General features: G+C 41.1%; 2 protein-coding genes across 2 annotated transcripts in view; one reads left to right on the top strand and one right to left on the bottom strand.

Annotated features, from left to right (window-relative positions):
• Positions 1-18,355, top strand: part of LOC117968424 (C-type mannose receptor 2-like) — a 242,708-nt gene that overhangs the window by 110,544 nt on the left and 113,809 nt on the right. The gene's annotated exons all lie outside the window — the stretch shown is intronic.
• Positions 1-18,355, bottom strand: part of LOC117964844 (macrophage mannose receptor 1-like) — a 99,482-nt gene that overhangs the window by 618 nt on the left and 80,509 nt on the right. The window contains exons 8-10 of the mRNA XM_059010659.1: positions 4,067-4,408; positions 3,041-3,364; positions 165-506 (exon numbers count right to left, since the gene is read on the bottom strand). Coding sequence (XP_058866642.1) covers positions 165-506; positions 3,041-3,364; positions 4,067-4,408 — 1,008 coding nt within the window. The remainder of the gene's footprint in view (positions 1-164; positions 507-3,040; positions 3,365-4,066; positions 4,409-18,355) is intronic.

The raw sequence follows: 18,355 nt of genomic DNA, 5'->3' as shown, positions 1-18,355 counted from the left end.
GGGCTGGTTTCTGGTTCTTCAGATCTCTAGGCTACACCTTGCCCTGCTCTGGGGGTCAGACAGCTACTGTAGGATCAGATGGACTGGGCCTCTGAGTCCCTGCTCACAGACTGGGGTACAAACACTGAATTGAACAAGAACACAGACTGAGCCGGGATCCTTACCATCATAGCAGAAGAAGGGGTACAGAACGCTGCAGTCTTTGTCACCCCATGTGCCACTCTTGTACATCCTCACACATTTATCATTGCCTCCCGCATTGTTTGGTTGCTCATTGTTCCAGTAGTGAAATGTGAAGCTATCCCCCTGGTGTGACCACTTCCAGGGCTCATTGAACAGGCCTATCCAGAAGGGCTTGCCCTGCGCTTTCTTCACTAGGTCTGCATTTTCACTGGCGTTCTTTATACTGACGAGGTCGGTGTGGTGTTCTCTACAGTACTGCTGAGCTTCAGTCCAGGTTTTCAGAACTTCAATCAGGGTGTATCTCTCAGTGATGGTGCTGGTCTCTTGTAAACACAAACAGCAGATCAAAGTCAGTGTCAGTGCTCTCCTGTTGTACAGTGATTGAACCCGAGTCACATCCAGCTCAGCTATCAAGGTCATGAAAAACAACATCTCTAACAGTGCCTGGGAGTCTCTTCAGTTTATTAATGTCTGAAAAGTTTTACAGCAGGATGGGGGGTCTGCTTTAATGATTTAAAAGTATCCCCCCCCCCCCCATTTAAAATTTTAACATCAATATATGATTTAATAGGGTCCAAGCTATTTCTGCCTGTTTTTTACGGTTGTTATATTTGTGGCTATAACTCTTTAACTATAAAGGTTACAGGTGCATGTCATACATGAAATGAATGCGAACACACACTAGACTTCCATATAATATAAATTAAATAGCCTGAGACTCAGCCAGCTCAATACAGATAACAAAAACACATTTATTGTTTGTAAAAAATATTTTAGCATGGCCAGCTCAAATCTGATAGTGCACAAAGAAACTTCAACATGTAGAGATCATGGAAAAAAAAATTTGAACAATTGGATAAGAAATAAAGGAATTAAGGTCATATATACAAAAGGGACCAAAAGCAACAAAAAGAACGGATTAACTGAAAATGTGCAAAAGAAAAAATACAAAACAAACATTCTAAAGGATTCGCCCCAGGCACCCTGATCATGTGGCACAAGATGGGGCCGTTCACTGTGGCTTCAATAGCCAGCAAGGTAGCTACCATGGTAACCTGACGCTAACAGCTATCTCATCCATCTATCTGATGCACAAGCACGACAAAAATAAATAAAAAATAGAAATAGGTCCTTGTGCCTTCAGTGTCGCTGTGATGCAGGAAGAAAACAAAGACAAAAATACTGCGCTTCAAAAGACGCAGCGTGCGTCGTTTTTTTAAAATAACAAAAATAAAATAAAAATTTAAACAAAAACACTGCTCACAGAGCAAAATAAAGGTTTTAACCAAAACAAAAATCACAAACACCAAACACCAAACAGGCTGGGCAAATCGACTTCACTGTTCCTAGATTATTTGTACTTTCTGTTTCGTTTCATCTCTTTCTCTCACTTATTATTATTATTTGTTTATTATTTATCCAAGGAGACTTACAGAGACTAGGGTGTGTGAATTAAGCATCAGCTGCAGAGTCACTTACAATTACATCTCACCCAAAAGACGGATCACAAGGATGTTAAGTGACTTGCTGAGGGTCACATAATGAGTCAGTGGCTGAGGTGGGATTTGAACCGGGGACCTTCTGGTTACAAGCCCTTTTCTTTAACCACTAGACCACACAGCCTCCTACAATTTGTCTTACAATTCCTCCATTCTCTCCTCTGAACAACCCACCCAGAGCAGGGAGAACTAGTACGGGTTGCGAAGCTTCATTCATGAATTGGAGGAGACGTGATTGAACGAGCTATCGGAGGGGGCGGGGCTGAGGGTACTTTAGGGGGACGTGATGCCGTAATCGCTTCCTTTGTCGTGGTTAAGGGGAGGAAACGAGGATGGAGAAAACAGTGCATGAATTGTTTGTTGCAAATAACTGTGTATCATTGTCTTTGCCAGACGGCTATTCTACATATCCGAGTGCTGCCGCTTCAAGCCAGCCATAAGCCCGGACTTCACTGCACCTGTACACCAGCAAGCACCCCTGGATCAAGCACCGCACCTGCATCTAGAGCACGCACTGTCCGGAGACGTGTCTGTATCTGTGCTGTGTGTCTGTGTTTGTGTATTATTTCGGGACTGAAACCCCTTGGTTTATACGCTGACAATACCCACAGTTGGGTAGAGCCAGCATTTATTATTTATACAGTCAAGAAGAGTGGGAACAGAAAATAAAAAGAACTTGAACCATGAACTTTGTGTTGCGTCGTTGTCTGGATCACCTGCATCACCCTTTCACTGCGCACTGCTACCCACTTTTCACATTGCTGCACTGTGATTTGTGTTTGGTTCTGCCAGGGAGCTGCTTGCGCAGGACCCAGGGTCTGAGCGATTGGTCAGTGTGTATGTAAATGTGCTCTTGTGTATGTCAGCCAGTATGGCTCGGGGGGATCTCTATTTAGGAGCTCCTCGGGGCTGTGTTGTGGTGTCCTGACATTGAATCAATAAACATCTGAATGAGATCTTGCTGCAGTGGTCTGGCTCCAGTTTGTTCCCCTGAAAAGCTACAATATATATATATATATACTGTACATAAATATATAGCACCTTTCATAGTAGACAACGATCACAAAGCGCTTTACAAGATAGTGAGGAACAATGCATAATATATTAAATACAGGGCATAGTACATTAAATACCAACAGTAGAAAAAACAATGCAAATACATTAAATGTATATACTAGATATACACATCATCTTACCCCTACACTGCTTAGTCCAAGTGGCTGTTAATACAGGCTTTACTGTACAGCATTACACTACGAGCTGAGCTGTCACAGACCTGGGCAGTATCCAGGGGACCTGGCTTCAACCCCCAGTCCAGTCAGCTGTTTCATTAACAAAGGAATTGAATCTCAACTCACCACTGTAGCACATGAAAGCTTTCTTCTCGCTGCAGACTGAATCCTGCCACTCTCCATCAGAATTGACTGAAGCACAGAAGAGGTCTGCTCTCCAGTTGGAGTAAATGATGTAATCTCCGCTGGACCACTGCCAGTTATCTTTGTCATGATACAGCCCCATCCAGAAATAGGTGTTATTAGTTGTAGCTATAAGACCCATAAGCGTATTAACCCCGTCCTGGTCTTGTATGGTGGGCAGGTCTTTGCCTTTGTTTCTGCAGTAGCTCTGAGCTTCCAGCCATGCCTTCTCAGTTCCTTCATAGAAACACTGACCAGAGGAGCCGCCTGGGGAGAGGGGACAGCACAATAAAGATCAGTGAAAACGTGTTCTTCAGTGACGAGATTTGCACTGTAAATGTAACTAAAGGTCACAGATTATTGGTCTTGTAAGAATGTAGGCTGCTACTATAACTGTATGGAAGAATAAATATAACAATATGCTCGTAGTTTGTACTATAACATGAGTAACAAAGGTCATGGAAACACTGGGGTAGCCATACAAATCAATGTGAGAAAAACTCAATTCACTGTTCAATCCGTGTTAAGGCTCATTCCGGCTCAACTACACCACTGCACTCGGACCTGAAGGTTTATCTCTTGTGATTTCTAAGGCTCTACAGGAAACCGCCCCCACACTCTAGACAGCTGAACTGCTCCTTTGGGCCGTAAAATAGCTGGTCCTGTACAAGCTGCCAATACAAAATCTTTGCTCTATAAACTGTAATGTACATTTAATAAACAGGGAACCCCTCTTGCTTTCCAGTGATCACACGGTTACAATCCTGAAGTTATAAATACAGCAGGCTTGGTTTGGAAAACCTACAAGACTGTTGTGGAATCCAGTTTCCAACAAGAAGGAATTTCAATTACAGGGAGTGAATGGGTCCACTCTCCTGCACAGATAAGCTGTCACCCCCCTCCACACAAACACAAACTGGGGTGAAACACTGAACTAAATGAGAACACAGACTGAGCCGGGATCCTTACCCACACAGCAGAAGAAGGGGTACTGAGAGTTGCAGGCAGTATCACACCATCCACCAGTCCTACCCATCACCACACAGTTCTCATTGCCTCCTCGGTTGTCTGGGTCCCCACTGGCCCAAGTTTGAAATGTGTAGCTATCCCCCTGGTGTGACCACTTCCAGGGCTCATTGAACAGGCCTATCCAGAAGGGCGTGCCCTGCGCTTTCTTCACTAGGTCTTCATTTTTACTGGCGTCCTTTATACTGACGAGGTCGGTGTGGTGTTCTCTACAGTACTGCTGAGCTTCAGTCCAGGTTTTCAGAACTTCAATCAGGGTGTATCTCTCAGTGATGTTGCTGGTCTCTGTAAACACAAACAGTAGATGAGAGGCTGGAAGCTGTGGATGTTTGGTGGCTCTGAACCCAAAACTGTGTGTTGTCCTCAATCTGACTGTAACAGGGCAAGGAGCCCTGTACAGTTATGATTTGTTTACTGTGAGAACGGGTTCTCCCCCTCCGCCCCTGAGCAAGTTATTGTTTTGTATTTATTTGTTTTTGTATTTATGTTTGTTTGGTTTTTATTTTTAAAATGTGTTCTGGCAGAGGCGAGATTGGTGCTCGTCCTCTGCCAGGAATAATTTAAAAACCTTGTGCCGAAGGTGACCATCCTCCGAGCTTAATTAAGTGATTAATTTGTTGCTAATCGGGAGATGGTCACCTCCATAAAAGCCGGCAGCTCTCTGCACTCAGGGTGGGTGTACAGTGGAGAGTACGGTTGAGCGAGAGGAGAACGGAGAAAAGAACATTTAAAAAATATACAGGATCAGTGACAGCATTTGCCCAGCCTGACCCGTATTGGCTGTTTTGTGTTTGAGATTTTGTTTTTGTTTATCATTTTATTTTGCTCTGTGTTTTTTTTTGTTGTTTAAATACTTTATTTATTTTTGTGTTACAGTAAACGGCGCCGCAGCGTCTTTTTGCACTGCAGTATTTTTGAGTTTGTTTATCTTCCTGCATTCTGGTCTGATGTCACCGCTCAGCCATCCTGTCACAGACCCATTTCTGAGTTAATTTGAATCAATTGAGGCTGATAACATATTATTATTTTGGTACATCGCGTTTAAACTAAATTAACACGGTAAAACTAATTTGCTTAATTAGGTACTGGAATGTTGGATTCCGTTCAGATTGGGAAGTTGAATTAATTATCGTGCATACTGACATGATCGATTACAATGAGAAACGCGTATTGAAAATACTAATGCAAAGTAGACAGTTTGTGTGATAAGCCATATTTTAATATTTGTATAACCATGTATTCTAATGATGTTATGATCATTGTAATCGTTTCACTATGAAATCAATGAACTGTATACTATTCACGCATATCTCTAACCAATAGCCTTTCCTTTCTGTAATATTAGATTGGTTGTGCAACCCTTTTTATTCTTTAAATAAACTATTGTTTTATATTTCTGACACGTTGTGTGAATGTCGGTTATTGGCTAAGGGAATCCGAGTTCTACATGATCCCAAACTTAAATATGGTATGTCTCATTTATTACATTTTGATGTTCTTAAACAGGGCGACTAAAGACAAATTTACATTGAAATAAATTGCATACCTAATTCATTACAAGGGCATATCTATACAGGTGGGACGGACTGCACTTAAACAGAAAGGGAACCAATCTACTCGGAGAAAGGCTCCTTGAGGAGGTTCAGAAGCATTTAAACTAGAAAGGAAGGGGGGAGAAAACAAAAAAAACAGAAGGGAGACTACATCAAAACAAGGGCAACAACTCAGGTAAGACCACTATTAAATGTATTTATCTTAATGCTAGAAGTCTCAGAAACAAAATGTTAGAACTTGAAGCTACTGCACTAACAAGTAACTACGATGTGATAGGTGTTACAGAAACTTGGTTATCCGAGAGTGATGGAGACGAATATAATATTAGTGGGTACACACTGTATAGGAAAGACAGGCAGGACAGAAGAGGCGGAGGGGTAGCGCTATACATAAGAAATAGTCTTGAAGCCCAGGTGTTAAATCTGGACAAAGAAAACAATGCAGAATCAATATGGGTCAGAATGATGGACACAAATTCAAAGGGCATAATAATAGGAGCATGCTATAGACCACCAAATTCAGACGCTGAGCAAAATAATCTGTTGTACAATGACATTCGAAATGCATGTAGAAAAGTAGAAGCCATACTAATGGGGGATTTCAACTTCCCCCATATAAAATGGGAAAACCCGTTGGGGGGCACTAGGGTCGAAATTGAAATGGTGGAAATGACAAATGACTGCTTCCTAACGCAATTTGTCAAGGCACTGACTAGAGGGGAGGCATGCCTTGACTTAGTCTTTTCAAATAATGAAGACAGAATAACTAAAACAGAGGTCAGAGAGCCATTGGCAAACTCAGACCACAACATGGTCTCATTTGAAATATTTTTTAAAACCCCAAAAGTAATGACTAAAGCTAAGGTTTACAATTTTAGAAAAGCAAACTACGAAGGTATGAAACAGAGACTAGTAGAAGTAGATTTGAGTAAAATAGAGAAAACATCCACAGAAAAAGGATGGCTGTTTTTTAAAAATGTAGTACTAGAGGCACAAAACAATTACATCCCAAAAGTAGATAAATCTAAATCTAAAACAAAATGGCCAAAATGGTTTAATAGATCAATTAAAAAAAATATTCAGCGAAAAAAGGCACTTTACAGAGCATTTAAAAGGGACCAAAAACAAAGTACACAGAAAGAGTACTTGGAACTGCAAACACAAGTCAAAAAGGAAGTTAGAAAGGCCAAGAGAGAGATAGAAATCAATATTGCTAAGGGGGCTAAAACCAATTCCAAAATGTTTTTCCAATATTATAACAGCAAGAGAACATTCAAAGAGGAGGTTAAATGTTTAAGAGACACAAATGGCAAAATCATAGACGAAGAAAAAAAATAGCAAATATATTAAATGATTACTTTTCACAGGTTTCTACAAAGGAGGACACGGACAACATGCCCCACATGTCGACCTGTTCCTATCCAATTTTAAATAACTTTAGCATAACAGAGGCAGAAGTGTTAAAGGGACTAGGAGCTCTTAAAATAAACAAATCCCCTGTGCCAGATGAGATCCTCCCAATAGTACTCAATGAAATGAAAGGAGTTATTTACAAACAGCTAACCAAGATCATGCAACAGTCTCTTGACACAGGGGTTGTACCGACAGACTGGAAAATTGCAAACGTAATACCGATCCACAAAAAGGGAGACAAAACCGAACCAGGTAACTACAGACCAATAAGCCTGACTTCTATTATATGGAAATTTATGGAAACTATAATAAGATCCAAAATGGAAAATTACTTATATGGTAACAATATCCTGGGAGACAGCCAGCATGGTTTTAGGAAAGGGAGATCATGTCTAATTAACCTACTTGACTTTTTTGAGGATGCAACATTGAAAATGGATAACTGCAAAGCATACAACATGGTTTATTTAGATTTCCAGAAAGCTTTTGTCAAAGTCCTGCATAAAAGATTAATTCTCAAACTGAACGCAGTAGGGATTCAAGGAAATGCATGCACATGGATTAGGGAGTGGTTAACAGGTAGAAAACAGAAAGTACTGATTAGAGGAGAAACCTCAAAATGGAGCGAGGGAACCAGTGGTGTACCACAGGGATCAGTATTAGGTCCTCTGCTATTCCTAATCTACATTAATGATTTAGATTCTGGTATAGTAAGCAAAACTCGTTCAATTTGCAGACGACACAAAAATAGGAGGAGTGGCAAACACTGTTGAAGCAGCAAAGGTCATTCAAAATGATCTAGACAGCATTCAGAATTGGGCAGACACATGGCAAATTAAATTTAATAGAGAAAAGTGTAAAGTATTGCATGCAGGCAATAAAAATGTGCATTATAAATATCATATGGGAGATAGTGAAATTGAAGAAGGGAACTATGAAAAAGACCTAGGAGTTTATGTTGACTCAGAAATGTCTTCATCTAGACAATGTGGGGAAGCTATAAAAAAGGCTAACAAGATGCTCGGATATATTGTGAGAAGTGTTGCATTTAAATCAAGGGAAGTAATATTAAAACTTTACAATGCATTAGTAAGACCTCACCTAGAATATTGTGTTCAGTTCTGGTCACCTTGTTACAAAAAGGATATTGCTGCTCTAGAAAGAGTGCAAAGAAGAGCAACCAGAATTATTCCAGGTTTAAAAGGCATGTCGTATGCAGACAGGCTAAAAGAATTGAATCTATTCAGTCTTGAACAAAGAAGACTATGTGGCAATCTGATTCAAACATTCAAAATTCTAAAAGGTATAGACAATGTCAACCCGGGGGACTTCTTTGACTTGAAAAAAGAAAAAAGGACCAGGGGTCACAAATGGAGATTAGATAAAGGGGCATTCAGAACAGAAAATAGGAGGCACTTGTTTACACAGAGAATTGTGAGGGTCTGGAACCAACTCCCCAGTAATGTTGTTGAAGCTGAAACCCTGGGATCCTTCAAGAAGCTGCTTGATGAGATTCTGGGATCAATAAGCTATAAACAACCAAACGAGCAAGATGGGCTGAATGGCCTCCTCTCGTTTGTAAACTTTCTTATGTTCTTATGTTCTAAAGGTGGTTGGGGAAAGGGAGCGGAGTTTCTGGAGAAAATCAGGTCCAGTTGGCAGCCAGCTTTGTGAGTGGGTGAGGGGGAGAGTTGGAGAGAGAAAGGATGAAGAAGTAGGAGGAAGCCAGCAGAATGAGTCCAGCTAGATAGATGAATGTTAAAATCACCGAACAAAATGGTAGGAATAGAGGCGGCGATGGAAGAGAAGAGGAAGACAAGCTTGTCAAAAAAGTGAGCAGGGGGACGGGGCTGATAGAGAACAATAAGGAGCAGATGAAAAGGGGAGTGCAATTCAACGCCATGAAACTCAAAAGCTGCTTAGAGATGGAAGAGAGAGTAGAAAGGAGCAAGAAGTTCCAGGATGGAAAAAGTAGAAATCCAGTTCACCCACCTCGTCCTGAGGAGCGGGGAGAGCGAGAGAGGACACAGAGAGAGGAGAGAGCAGCTGGGGTAGCAGTGTTCTCAGGGTGATCCATGTTTCTATAAGGTCGAGAAAGTCAAGAGAGAGAGATGAGAGGTGTAGGCAGAGATGAAGTCAGCCTTGTTGCAAATGATGGAGGCAGAGGTTGTGAGATCAGGTTGGAAGGGTTAGAGAAGTGCTGGTGAGAGATTTTGCTAGTGCAAAAGAAGAAAAGGATGGGGGTAGCAGAGAAAGTCACAGTGGACAGAGTGAACAAACTGACAGAGACAGCAGTGTAGACAGTACACAAAGCAAAGAGGGTAGAGAGCATAGGTAGGAAAGAGCCTGCTTTTTGGGATGACTAAAACAGCACAGCTGTTTTGTTGAAGAAGATTAAATAGGGTCCTGGTCACAGTTGCAGTCAAACAGGATCCAATTCCACCTGAACCAATTTAAAAGCAATTTAAAGTCGTTATGCCAGCAGTGACATATGTTTCTGTATCCATTCAAGGGTAACTTGGATACAGGATTTTGACTGAAAATATTTCACAGCAGAAATAGTCTGAGATATCAGCAGCTGTAGGAGTGGCGGTGGCAGATTTGCAAACTCATTAAAGCTCCCTTCAAAGGGATGCCTAGAAATAGTAACTGTAGTAAACTAATAATGAAAGTGCAATGTAAAACAATTGCATCTTTACCTTGGTAGCACATGGAAGCTTTCATCTCAGAGCAGACTCTGTCCTCCCACTGTCCCACTGAATTGACTGAAGCACAGAAGAGGTCTGCCCTCCAGTTGGAGTAGATGACATCATCGCTGTTAGACCACTGCCAGTTCTGTGTGTCATCACGATACAGCCCGATCCAGGCAGAATCACTCAGAGAAGCTCCTGCAATATTTAAGAGCTGCTGTGCTTCTTCCTGGCTGCGCACAGTGGCCAGGTCTGTGTGATTCTCACTACAGTAGCTCTGAGCTTCAGACCAGCTCTTCAGAGTATTTACAAACACATGTTTAATGATCTGGTTGGATGTGGGCACACAAAACCCTAGGAAAACAAACAAAAAACATTATTAAAATACGGCTAGCTAGCGGAGTGAAAGATTAAACTGACTGAGACAGGATAACATCTTATAAAGCTTATTCGCAGAAATGTTCTGTCCCAACAGAGGAAGTAAAGACTTTTAAAACAAAATACAATTTATTTGTATTTAATTATATTCCAAAAACACATTGACATGTGACAGTGTAGCTGATAGTCAGACAGGTCAAACACAAGAGGAATAAGAACCTCTCTAGATAAATAATGTGTAACACAGACAGAGAGACGGCCTCAATATACCCCAGATTCTGATAATAACTCTGGACAGACAGGCAGCCTCTGTAGGTTCATCCCAGATTAAGGTATCTTGAAAAGCTGTAGAATAACCTTTGCTAAACTACACTTAGGACTGAAACCAGATTCTGATACTCCTAATAGCTAAAAAAAATAAGTGTGACAACAGGCAGCCTCCGTATACCTCCCACATTACTGATCAGTACCTTGTGCTGAGCTGAGCAGATACAACAGCAACAAGGTCTGCTCTGTAGAAGTGGAGCAGTGCAGTGAACACACACCCAGGAATCACACGTTAGTTTAGATTGAACGTGATTGAGGGACACTGCAGCTTTAAGAACCACATGATCTTCTGAGAGGGAATGTGGACAATATCAAAGCAAACAGAGAGAAAAGCAGAAATAAAGGAAACTCACCTGCAAGCAGAAGGATGAGCAGCCCTCTCTCCCCCATCACAACAGACTCTGCATTAGAAACAGAAGACTTTCTGTGAATCACCTCAATGCAGGTTAAGCTTCGAGTGGCTCCGGACTGGCTTTTCTGTACAATAGCTTGTGTGTTATAACAAGCAACACGTGCACTTAATCATTACAAACAGGACAGTTCAGACATCTCACCTTCCCCATGTGTTCACATGACTGTGACGTTGTGCTCTAGCTGTTATTTATTTGTGAATTCTTTGCCCCTGTAGTACTTTTAAACATCCTTATAGGTGATGCAAAATAAGAGGTATTTAACTGATGCCTCACTTTTAATCACATTCATTAGAACCTTCAATAGGATGTGTTTGTAAAATTGGAAGTGGTCAGATAAGGTAAAGGATAGGTGTATTTTCACATTTTAAAATTTAGCAAAAGGAAAATATTCAGTAACAATGCAAACAACCCACGTCCTAAAACACAGAAAACACTGTGGGTCACCGAAATGAGAAGCTCTTAATTGCGAGCTTGCATCGTCATGCCTGAGCACGATGCTGCAGTGTAGAAAATAGAAACAGCACATTACAAAACTACACTCACTTCTCAGAATGCAAGGATAAGAGTTCAAATATGCGTAGCCTATATGCAAATGTAAAGCATCCTGGCATTGCAGTATTATATAGTACCTACACGCTGCTGACAGGGGTTTTTAAAACTGTAATGACAGACATGTCCACTAGATGTCAGTGTTTGAATAAAGCATGTGGGTTTAACAAGGTCACAGTCTTGAATTAGAGGTAATGGTGTGCGATTGTTCAGTTGGAATTCGTTCATTAACTGATTACCCAGCTGTATAAATAGGTCTATTTGGGGACTGTAAGGAGAGGTGAACTGGCAGTGGAAATCTGTGTGCTACAAATAGTCACAGTACTTGTGTTTGTCAGGAAACACGCTTACCTGTCCTGACCAGAGTTTGGGTTCGGTCTGTCTTTGGGTTTCTGTTCAAAAGTTTATTAAATAAACGCAGCTGTGTTCGTGGAACGACAAACAAGTCTCTGAAGTGGTTACTGCGCATGCGCACACGACCCGTACACTACAATAGCTGTAAATACACCTCAACACGATTGCAGGCTTAAAATAAAAAAAGGATTTGAATGACGTGAAACATGATAACGTCATATTAATAAATATAAAAATTAAATCAGTAAATTACTATAATTTGCAAAAAAAAAAAAAAAAAAGGTTCCCTAAAAATGCATCAGTTAGGGTTTATATTAATGACTGAAGTAGAGAAATGCGATGTTTGGGTTTTTAATCCTAACACTGCATCCCCTCCCACCTCCTTACAAGCAGTGGAAGGGACAAGGCAACACAAGCAACCACAGACAGCCATCATTAAGATGGACAACTCTGCAGGAGACCCATCTGCACTGCATAAGGATGGATATTTACAGAACGCATGTGTGTGCTATCTGCCAACATAGTCAGCAGTGTAGAGTAGTGGTTAGGGCTCTGGAGGGTCGTGGGTTCAATCCCAGGTGGTGGACACTGCTGCTGTGCCCTTGAGCAAGGTACTTTACCTAGATTGCTCCAGTAAAAACCCAACTGTATAAATGGGGAATTGTATGTAAAAAATTATGTGATATCTGTATAATGTGATATTTTGTAACAATTGTAAGTTGCCCTGGACAAGGACATTTCGGGTTTCGGTGGTTTGGCTGTCAAGAGGTTGGGATAGCCAGTAATCGAGATTCTAATTTCTATTATTATTGTTATTTATTTCTTAGCTGATGCCCTTACCCACGGCGACTTATAATTGTTACAAAAAATCACTTTATTTTTACATACAATTACCCATTTATAAAGTTGTGTTTTTATTACCTTACTCAAGGGTACAGCAGCAGTGTCCCCCACCTGGGATTGAACCCACGACCCTCCGGTCAAGAGTCCAGAGCCCTAACCGCTACTCCACACTGCTGCCCTATCCCATATATTGGGTAGATTGCAGTAATGTTTGATGATTTGAATGGGAAGAATATATATATATATATATATATATATATATATATATATATATATTAAACTGGATTTAATTCTACATTGATATCCATCGATCAAATATAAAGTTTAAGAGAATAAGAAGTAAAAGTGACGTTGTGTGTGACTGTAACAAAGGGGATTTTCAGAAAACAAAAACAAATGGAGCGGTCCACACAGGGTGACCAGACAGCAAGAGTGAAAAATCGGGACACTCCGTTGGTGAGGGGAGGAAGGAACCTCGTGAACTACTGCACAACGCAAACGACGCAAACTGTGTCTCTCTTTTGTAGATAGGCGTTTTTTTTGTATTCCTTCGCCTTCCCGTGTGCATTGCAGTGTGGAGACCAGCAGTGTGGAGTAGTGGTTAGGACTCTGGACTCTTGACCGGGCGTCTGCTAATAAATAAATAAATACTACTACTACTAATAATAATAATAATAATAATTGCACTTAGGCAAAAACAAACAGAAAAATATAATTAAAAAACAGAAATAGTACAAAGCGGTTAGCATTCTTGTTCACTGTTCAGATGATAACAATGTTTTAATCAGCCTATCAGTGCGTCTATATTGGCTTTTCTGTGACCTGCTGTACTGTGCGGAGCAGGAGGGACACAGGCAGAGCTGCGTTGTTTTCATTCAGGTTGCTAAAATCTAGTTTTCAGCATTAGACGCACATCTTGTAATGTGACTTAAAGAAAATACGATCGATCGCTAGAACTTCAGAATCCCACATTTAGCAAAAGGCTGCTGAACAGAATCTAAAACAAACAGCTTTCAGAAAACAAACTGGAAAGTCAGCGCAGACAAAAAAAGGATTCCTGTGTCGGTTATATCCAAGTTTAATCAGCACTACGTGTCCAATCAAGCACAGCCACCTCGCTTCAAACAGCATGCTGTTTACTTTTGAAACGCAGTTAGGATTTTAGACCCGAATAGGCGCGTTTTCTTTATTTTGACTCGTTACTGATGAAATAGATTCCTGGATGGGACAAATAACATGACAACGAGCGTGCTGCATACATTGACTTTATTAAAGAATGCCAGATTCCTTTGGGTAACCGAGTTTTGGGACCGTTTCTAATGGATTTCCACATCTGTATAACTTGGCAAAGCTTTGCCGTACACTTCCAATCAATTCAGTGGATGCAGACGTGCAGTCTCAATGTATGTTCAAATCCACACCAGACAGAGAATGTCGGCAGCACCTGCTGGGAGATGTTGCATGCTTGCCTTTTAACAAATGACAGCACTCTGTTTTAGTAAGGAAGCAAGTAGCACTATGTGCAGGCTTTTATAGTGCTCTGAAATATTAGGTGTATTTAATGTTTAAACAGGTCCGCGAAATGTCCGTGAAATCCGAATTATAACCCTAACCCTAACTGGATGATTTGCCCATGCGCAGGACATCCTTTTATAACCCTAACCCTAACTGGATGACTTGCCCATGCGCAGGACATGCTTTTATAATCCTAACCCTAACTGGATGATTTGCCCATGCGCAGGACATCCTTTTATAACCCTAACCCTAATCCGAATTATAACCCTAACCCTAACTGGATGACTTGCCCATGCGCAGGACATCCTTTTATAACCCTAACCCTAATCCGAATTATAACCCTAACCCTAACTGGATGACTTGCCCATGCGCAGGACATCCTTTTATAATCCTAACCCTAACTGGATGACTTGCCCATGCGCAGGACATGCTTTTATAATCCTAACCCTAACTGGATGACTTGCCCATGCGCAGGACATCCTTTTAGCTGATGACGTAAGTTTAGAACTCCTTGCAACTCCTGCTGAAATTCATTTTAACTTTGAGCTTCGATTACTCTCGCAAGCTTCAACACAGTAAGCTTTGTAAGACAGTCATATGATTGAATCCAGTCATCCCCCCCTATACAATTAACAGTTCTCATTAGTAGTTATTGTAGTGACTATATCTCCAACTGTATACAGAATATGTTTTCAGTGATTTAAAATATCTGACGTTATTATTACAGCAGCAGAAACCACTGTTAATTAGAATTAGAGTGACGTTTTTACTCTAAATAACACTAACACAACAAACCCCACTGCAAACACACAGCTGTGACACAGACAACTAATATTGCAGTGAAACAATCTGAAGTATTATCTTCATAGTGAATAAACACAGCAGCTGAAGTTATTTAAAAACACAAACAGAAGGCAAGAATACTTCACTAAATAAACTTACTGTTATTAACACTTTATTTGGTTTCTGCCAACATTTTTAAATACACTTCATGTAAAAATAATGCATTTAATGTACCTCAATAAAATAACTTTTCATAAAAGATAAACTTGAACAAATATTACAGTGCTTATTTGGTACCAATTGCAGTTACAATTTATTTTCGGGTATTATTGTACCAATAAATGAAAATAAAAAGTGGATTCCTTTTCTAAACTTTTCTAGAATTGGGTTCTTATCGTATTGAATGTATAGCACCTTGTACAATACTGTCATAGCATCAAAGGGTATGCATACCTTTGAATTAGCATTTTTGGAGTTTTGCAAAAAGAAATTGCTGAAATAAATAATTGTAGACATCTATTTTTTTTCCCCCTCATCCACAAAAGCAAAACTTTTACTGCAAAAGATTGTTCCTAAAGTTCTTTGTTTTCCAAAAATTTCTAGAAATTATAAATTTCCATTGGGGTATGTCAACTTTTGACTACAACTGTGTGTGTGTGTGTGTGTGTGTGTGTGTCAGTGTGTGTGTGTGTGTGTGTGTGTGTGTCAGTGTGTGTGTGTGTGTGTGTGTGTGTGTGTGTGTGTGTGTGTGTGTGTGTGTGTCAGTGTGTGTGTGTGTGTGTGTGTGTGTGTGTGTGTCAGTGTGTGTGTGTGTGTGTGTGTGTGTGTGTGTGTGTGTGTGTGTGTGTGTGTGTGTGTGTGTGTGTATATATAAAACACAATCAAGAAACACTAAAAGAAACCATGTAATGAAAAGATAATAACTGGAGGTCACTCAGGCAAAACGTGGTTATGTGACCTAGACGTCATTCTCTGCCCAGCCTTGCCCAGTCTTAGCAGAACGTGAGAACTGATTCCTTTCCTTTCCTTTCCACCGAAGCAAACCACAACCGCGTCCTAGTCTCGTGCAGCGTTCAATCCCGTTTGCTAGAAATAGCTCATTTATATAATTGTATAATAAATTGGCAACAATTAAACAATTGGGTAGAAGGAGTAAAAGGATTCCCCTGGGTCCTGCTATCCTGCTGCTGTTGCACCTGTAACATGCACTTCCTGTATTTGCATCAAGACCCAGCAATGAAGTGCTTGCCCAGGCTGGCGGGGTGCAGTGTTGAAAGCATCTCATTTGTTTGAGGGGGTATTAAAGCAATGTGAATGTTTACTTAGCTACACCGAGCAGGGGTTGCAGCAGGAGTTATGCAAAGTAGGGCGGTTCCCCTGCTTTCAAACTAAAGCCTTTTGTGCTTTTTAATTGAACAGAGTTGTATAGATGTCTTTTTAAAATAATACCTGCGCATATAACCACTTGCTGTTCAATGTATTTCCTATACAAAGTGTGTATCGATGAGAGAATAATAAATACATGAACATCAAATTCCATTTAACCCCACAAACAAGCTTTGAAAAGGTCTTAAAGTTAAACTTTGAGAATAAGACAGCGTGAGATATATACAGCAGCATTATCACAATCAGCAATAACAGTAGAAATACAAAATAAGAATAATAAAGCAAAACATCTTAGTAGCAATACTAATAATAATTGAAAATATAATAATAATCATCATCATCATATATGTTATCAATGTTTACATTTTAAAACTAAATCAAGGATATAATGAACATATTCCAGAATATCTCTTATGTATTTCATATACAGCCGTGTCAGAAAAAATGTATTGGAATTTAATTAAATAGTGTATAAACAAGTACATCGAGATCGTGTTTTAGGAAAGTCTTACCTTACACTCAAAGCAGTGCCAAAGTGTTCTCCTCCCCGGCTGGAAACGCGCTGACAAGATGACGCTCAGTTTAGACATGATATGATATACTGAGTATGATGGGTGGAGACAAACAGCACAGCCAATGACTTCATACTTTACACAGTGACTGTCACTCCCATTTAAAAAACAATATGTATATGATATTATGTATAGAGGTATGTGCCGTGTGTTTCAATATTCATAGTTTATTATATTACACAGTGTCACAACATGGTTTAGACAGTTTTTATATATAGTATTGCTGGTTTGGGTGCTTGGGGGTGTCACTGTTTCCCTTGCTTGTTGCCATGGTGACTGTCAGACAGGAATCACACTGACTGCTGTACCAGTCCTGGCAGGCTCGATGACCTCTTCAGGGACCCTGAGATATTTAGTGAAGGGGTCCGAGGATTGGGCTCTCTTTGTACCCCACTTCAATATTGATTATTCTGGAGGTACCAACACGCACAGCTGATGACCTGCCACTGGAACCCTGTTGCCATGGAGACATTCAAATCTCACTAGTTTGTATCTACAATAACAACAGGTGTGCGCTGCAGCCCTCGCAAACAAATCAGATGTTTTAACTACTGCAACGTGAGCAGCTCAGTTAAAGACCTAAAAAAACAAACCAGTGCAAAGTATATTTCAGGCTTGCTTATACAAACACAGCATGATTGGTGCAGTTCATATATTTTCTTTATTTTGAATCACCTCTGAAGATACAACTCCATCCAGCACCCCTCTCCCCCATGCTGGTGTGCAGGTATGAGAGTCACTCAGGACTCACTGTGCCTCTCCCCCATGCTGGTCTGCAGCTAAGAGAGTCACTCAGGGCTCTCTGTGCCTCTCCACCATGCTGGTCTGCAGGTATGAGAGTCACTCGGTGCTCTCTGTGCCTCTCCCCCATGCTGGTCTGCACGTATGAGAGTCACTCAGGGCTCTCTGTGCCTCTCCCCCATGCTGGTCTGCAGGTATGAAAGTCACTCAGTGCTCTCTGTGCCTCTCCCCCATGCTGGTCTGCAGGTATGAGAGTCACTCAGGGCTGTCTGTGCCTCTCCCCCATGCTGGTCTGCAGGTATGAGAGTCACTCAGTGCTCTCTGTGCCTCTCCCCCATGCTGGTCTGCAGGTATGAGAGTCACTCAGTGCTCTCTGTGCCTCTCCCCCCATGCTGGTCTGCAGGTATGAGAGTCACTCAAGGCTCTCTGTGCCTCTCCCCCATGCTGGGCTGCAGGTATGAGAGTCACTCAGGGCTCTCTGTTCCTCTCCCCCATGCTGGTCTGCAGGTATGAGAGTCACTCAGTGCTCTCTGTGCCTCTCCCCCATGCTGGTCTGCAGGTATGAGAGTCACTCAGTGCTCTCTGTGCCTCTCCCCCATGCTGGTCTGCAGGTATGAGAGTCACTCAGGGCTCTCTGTGCCTCTCCCCCATGCTGGTCTGCAGGTATGAGAGTCACTCAGGGCTCTCTGTGCCTCTCCCCCATGCTGGTCTGCAG

Source organism: Acipenser ruthenus, chromosome 41 (assembly GCF_902713425.1).
Source record: "Acipenser ruthenus chromosome 41, fAciRut3.2 maternal haplotype, whole genome shotgun sequence".
NCBI lineage: Eukaryota > Metazoa > Chordata > Actinopteri > Acipenseriformes > Acipenseridae > Acipenser > Acipenser ruthenus.
Note: the sequence above shows the minus strand (reverse complement) of the source record. Positions and strands in the feature narration are given on the sequence as shown.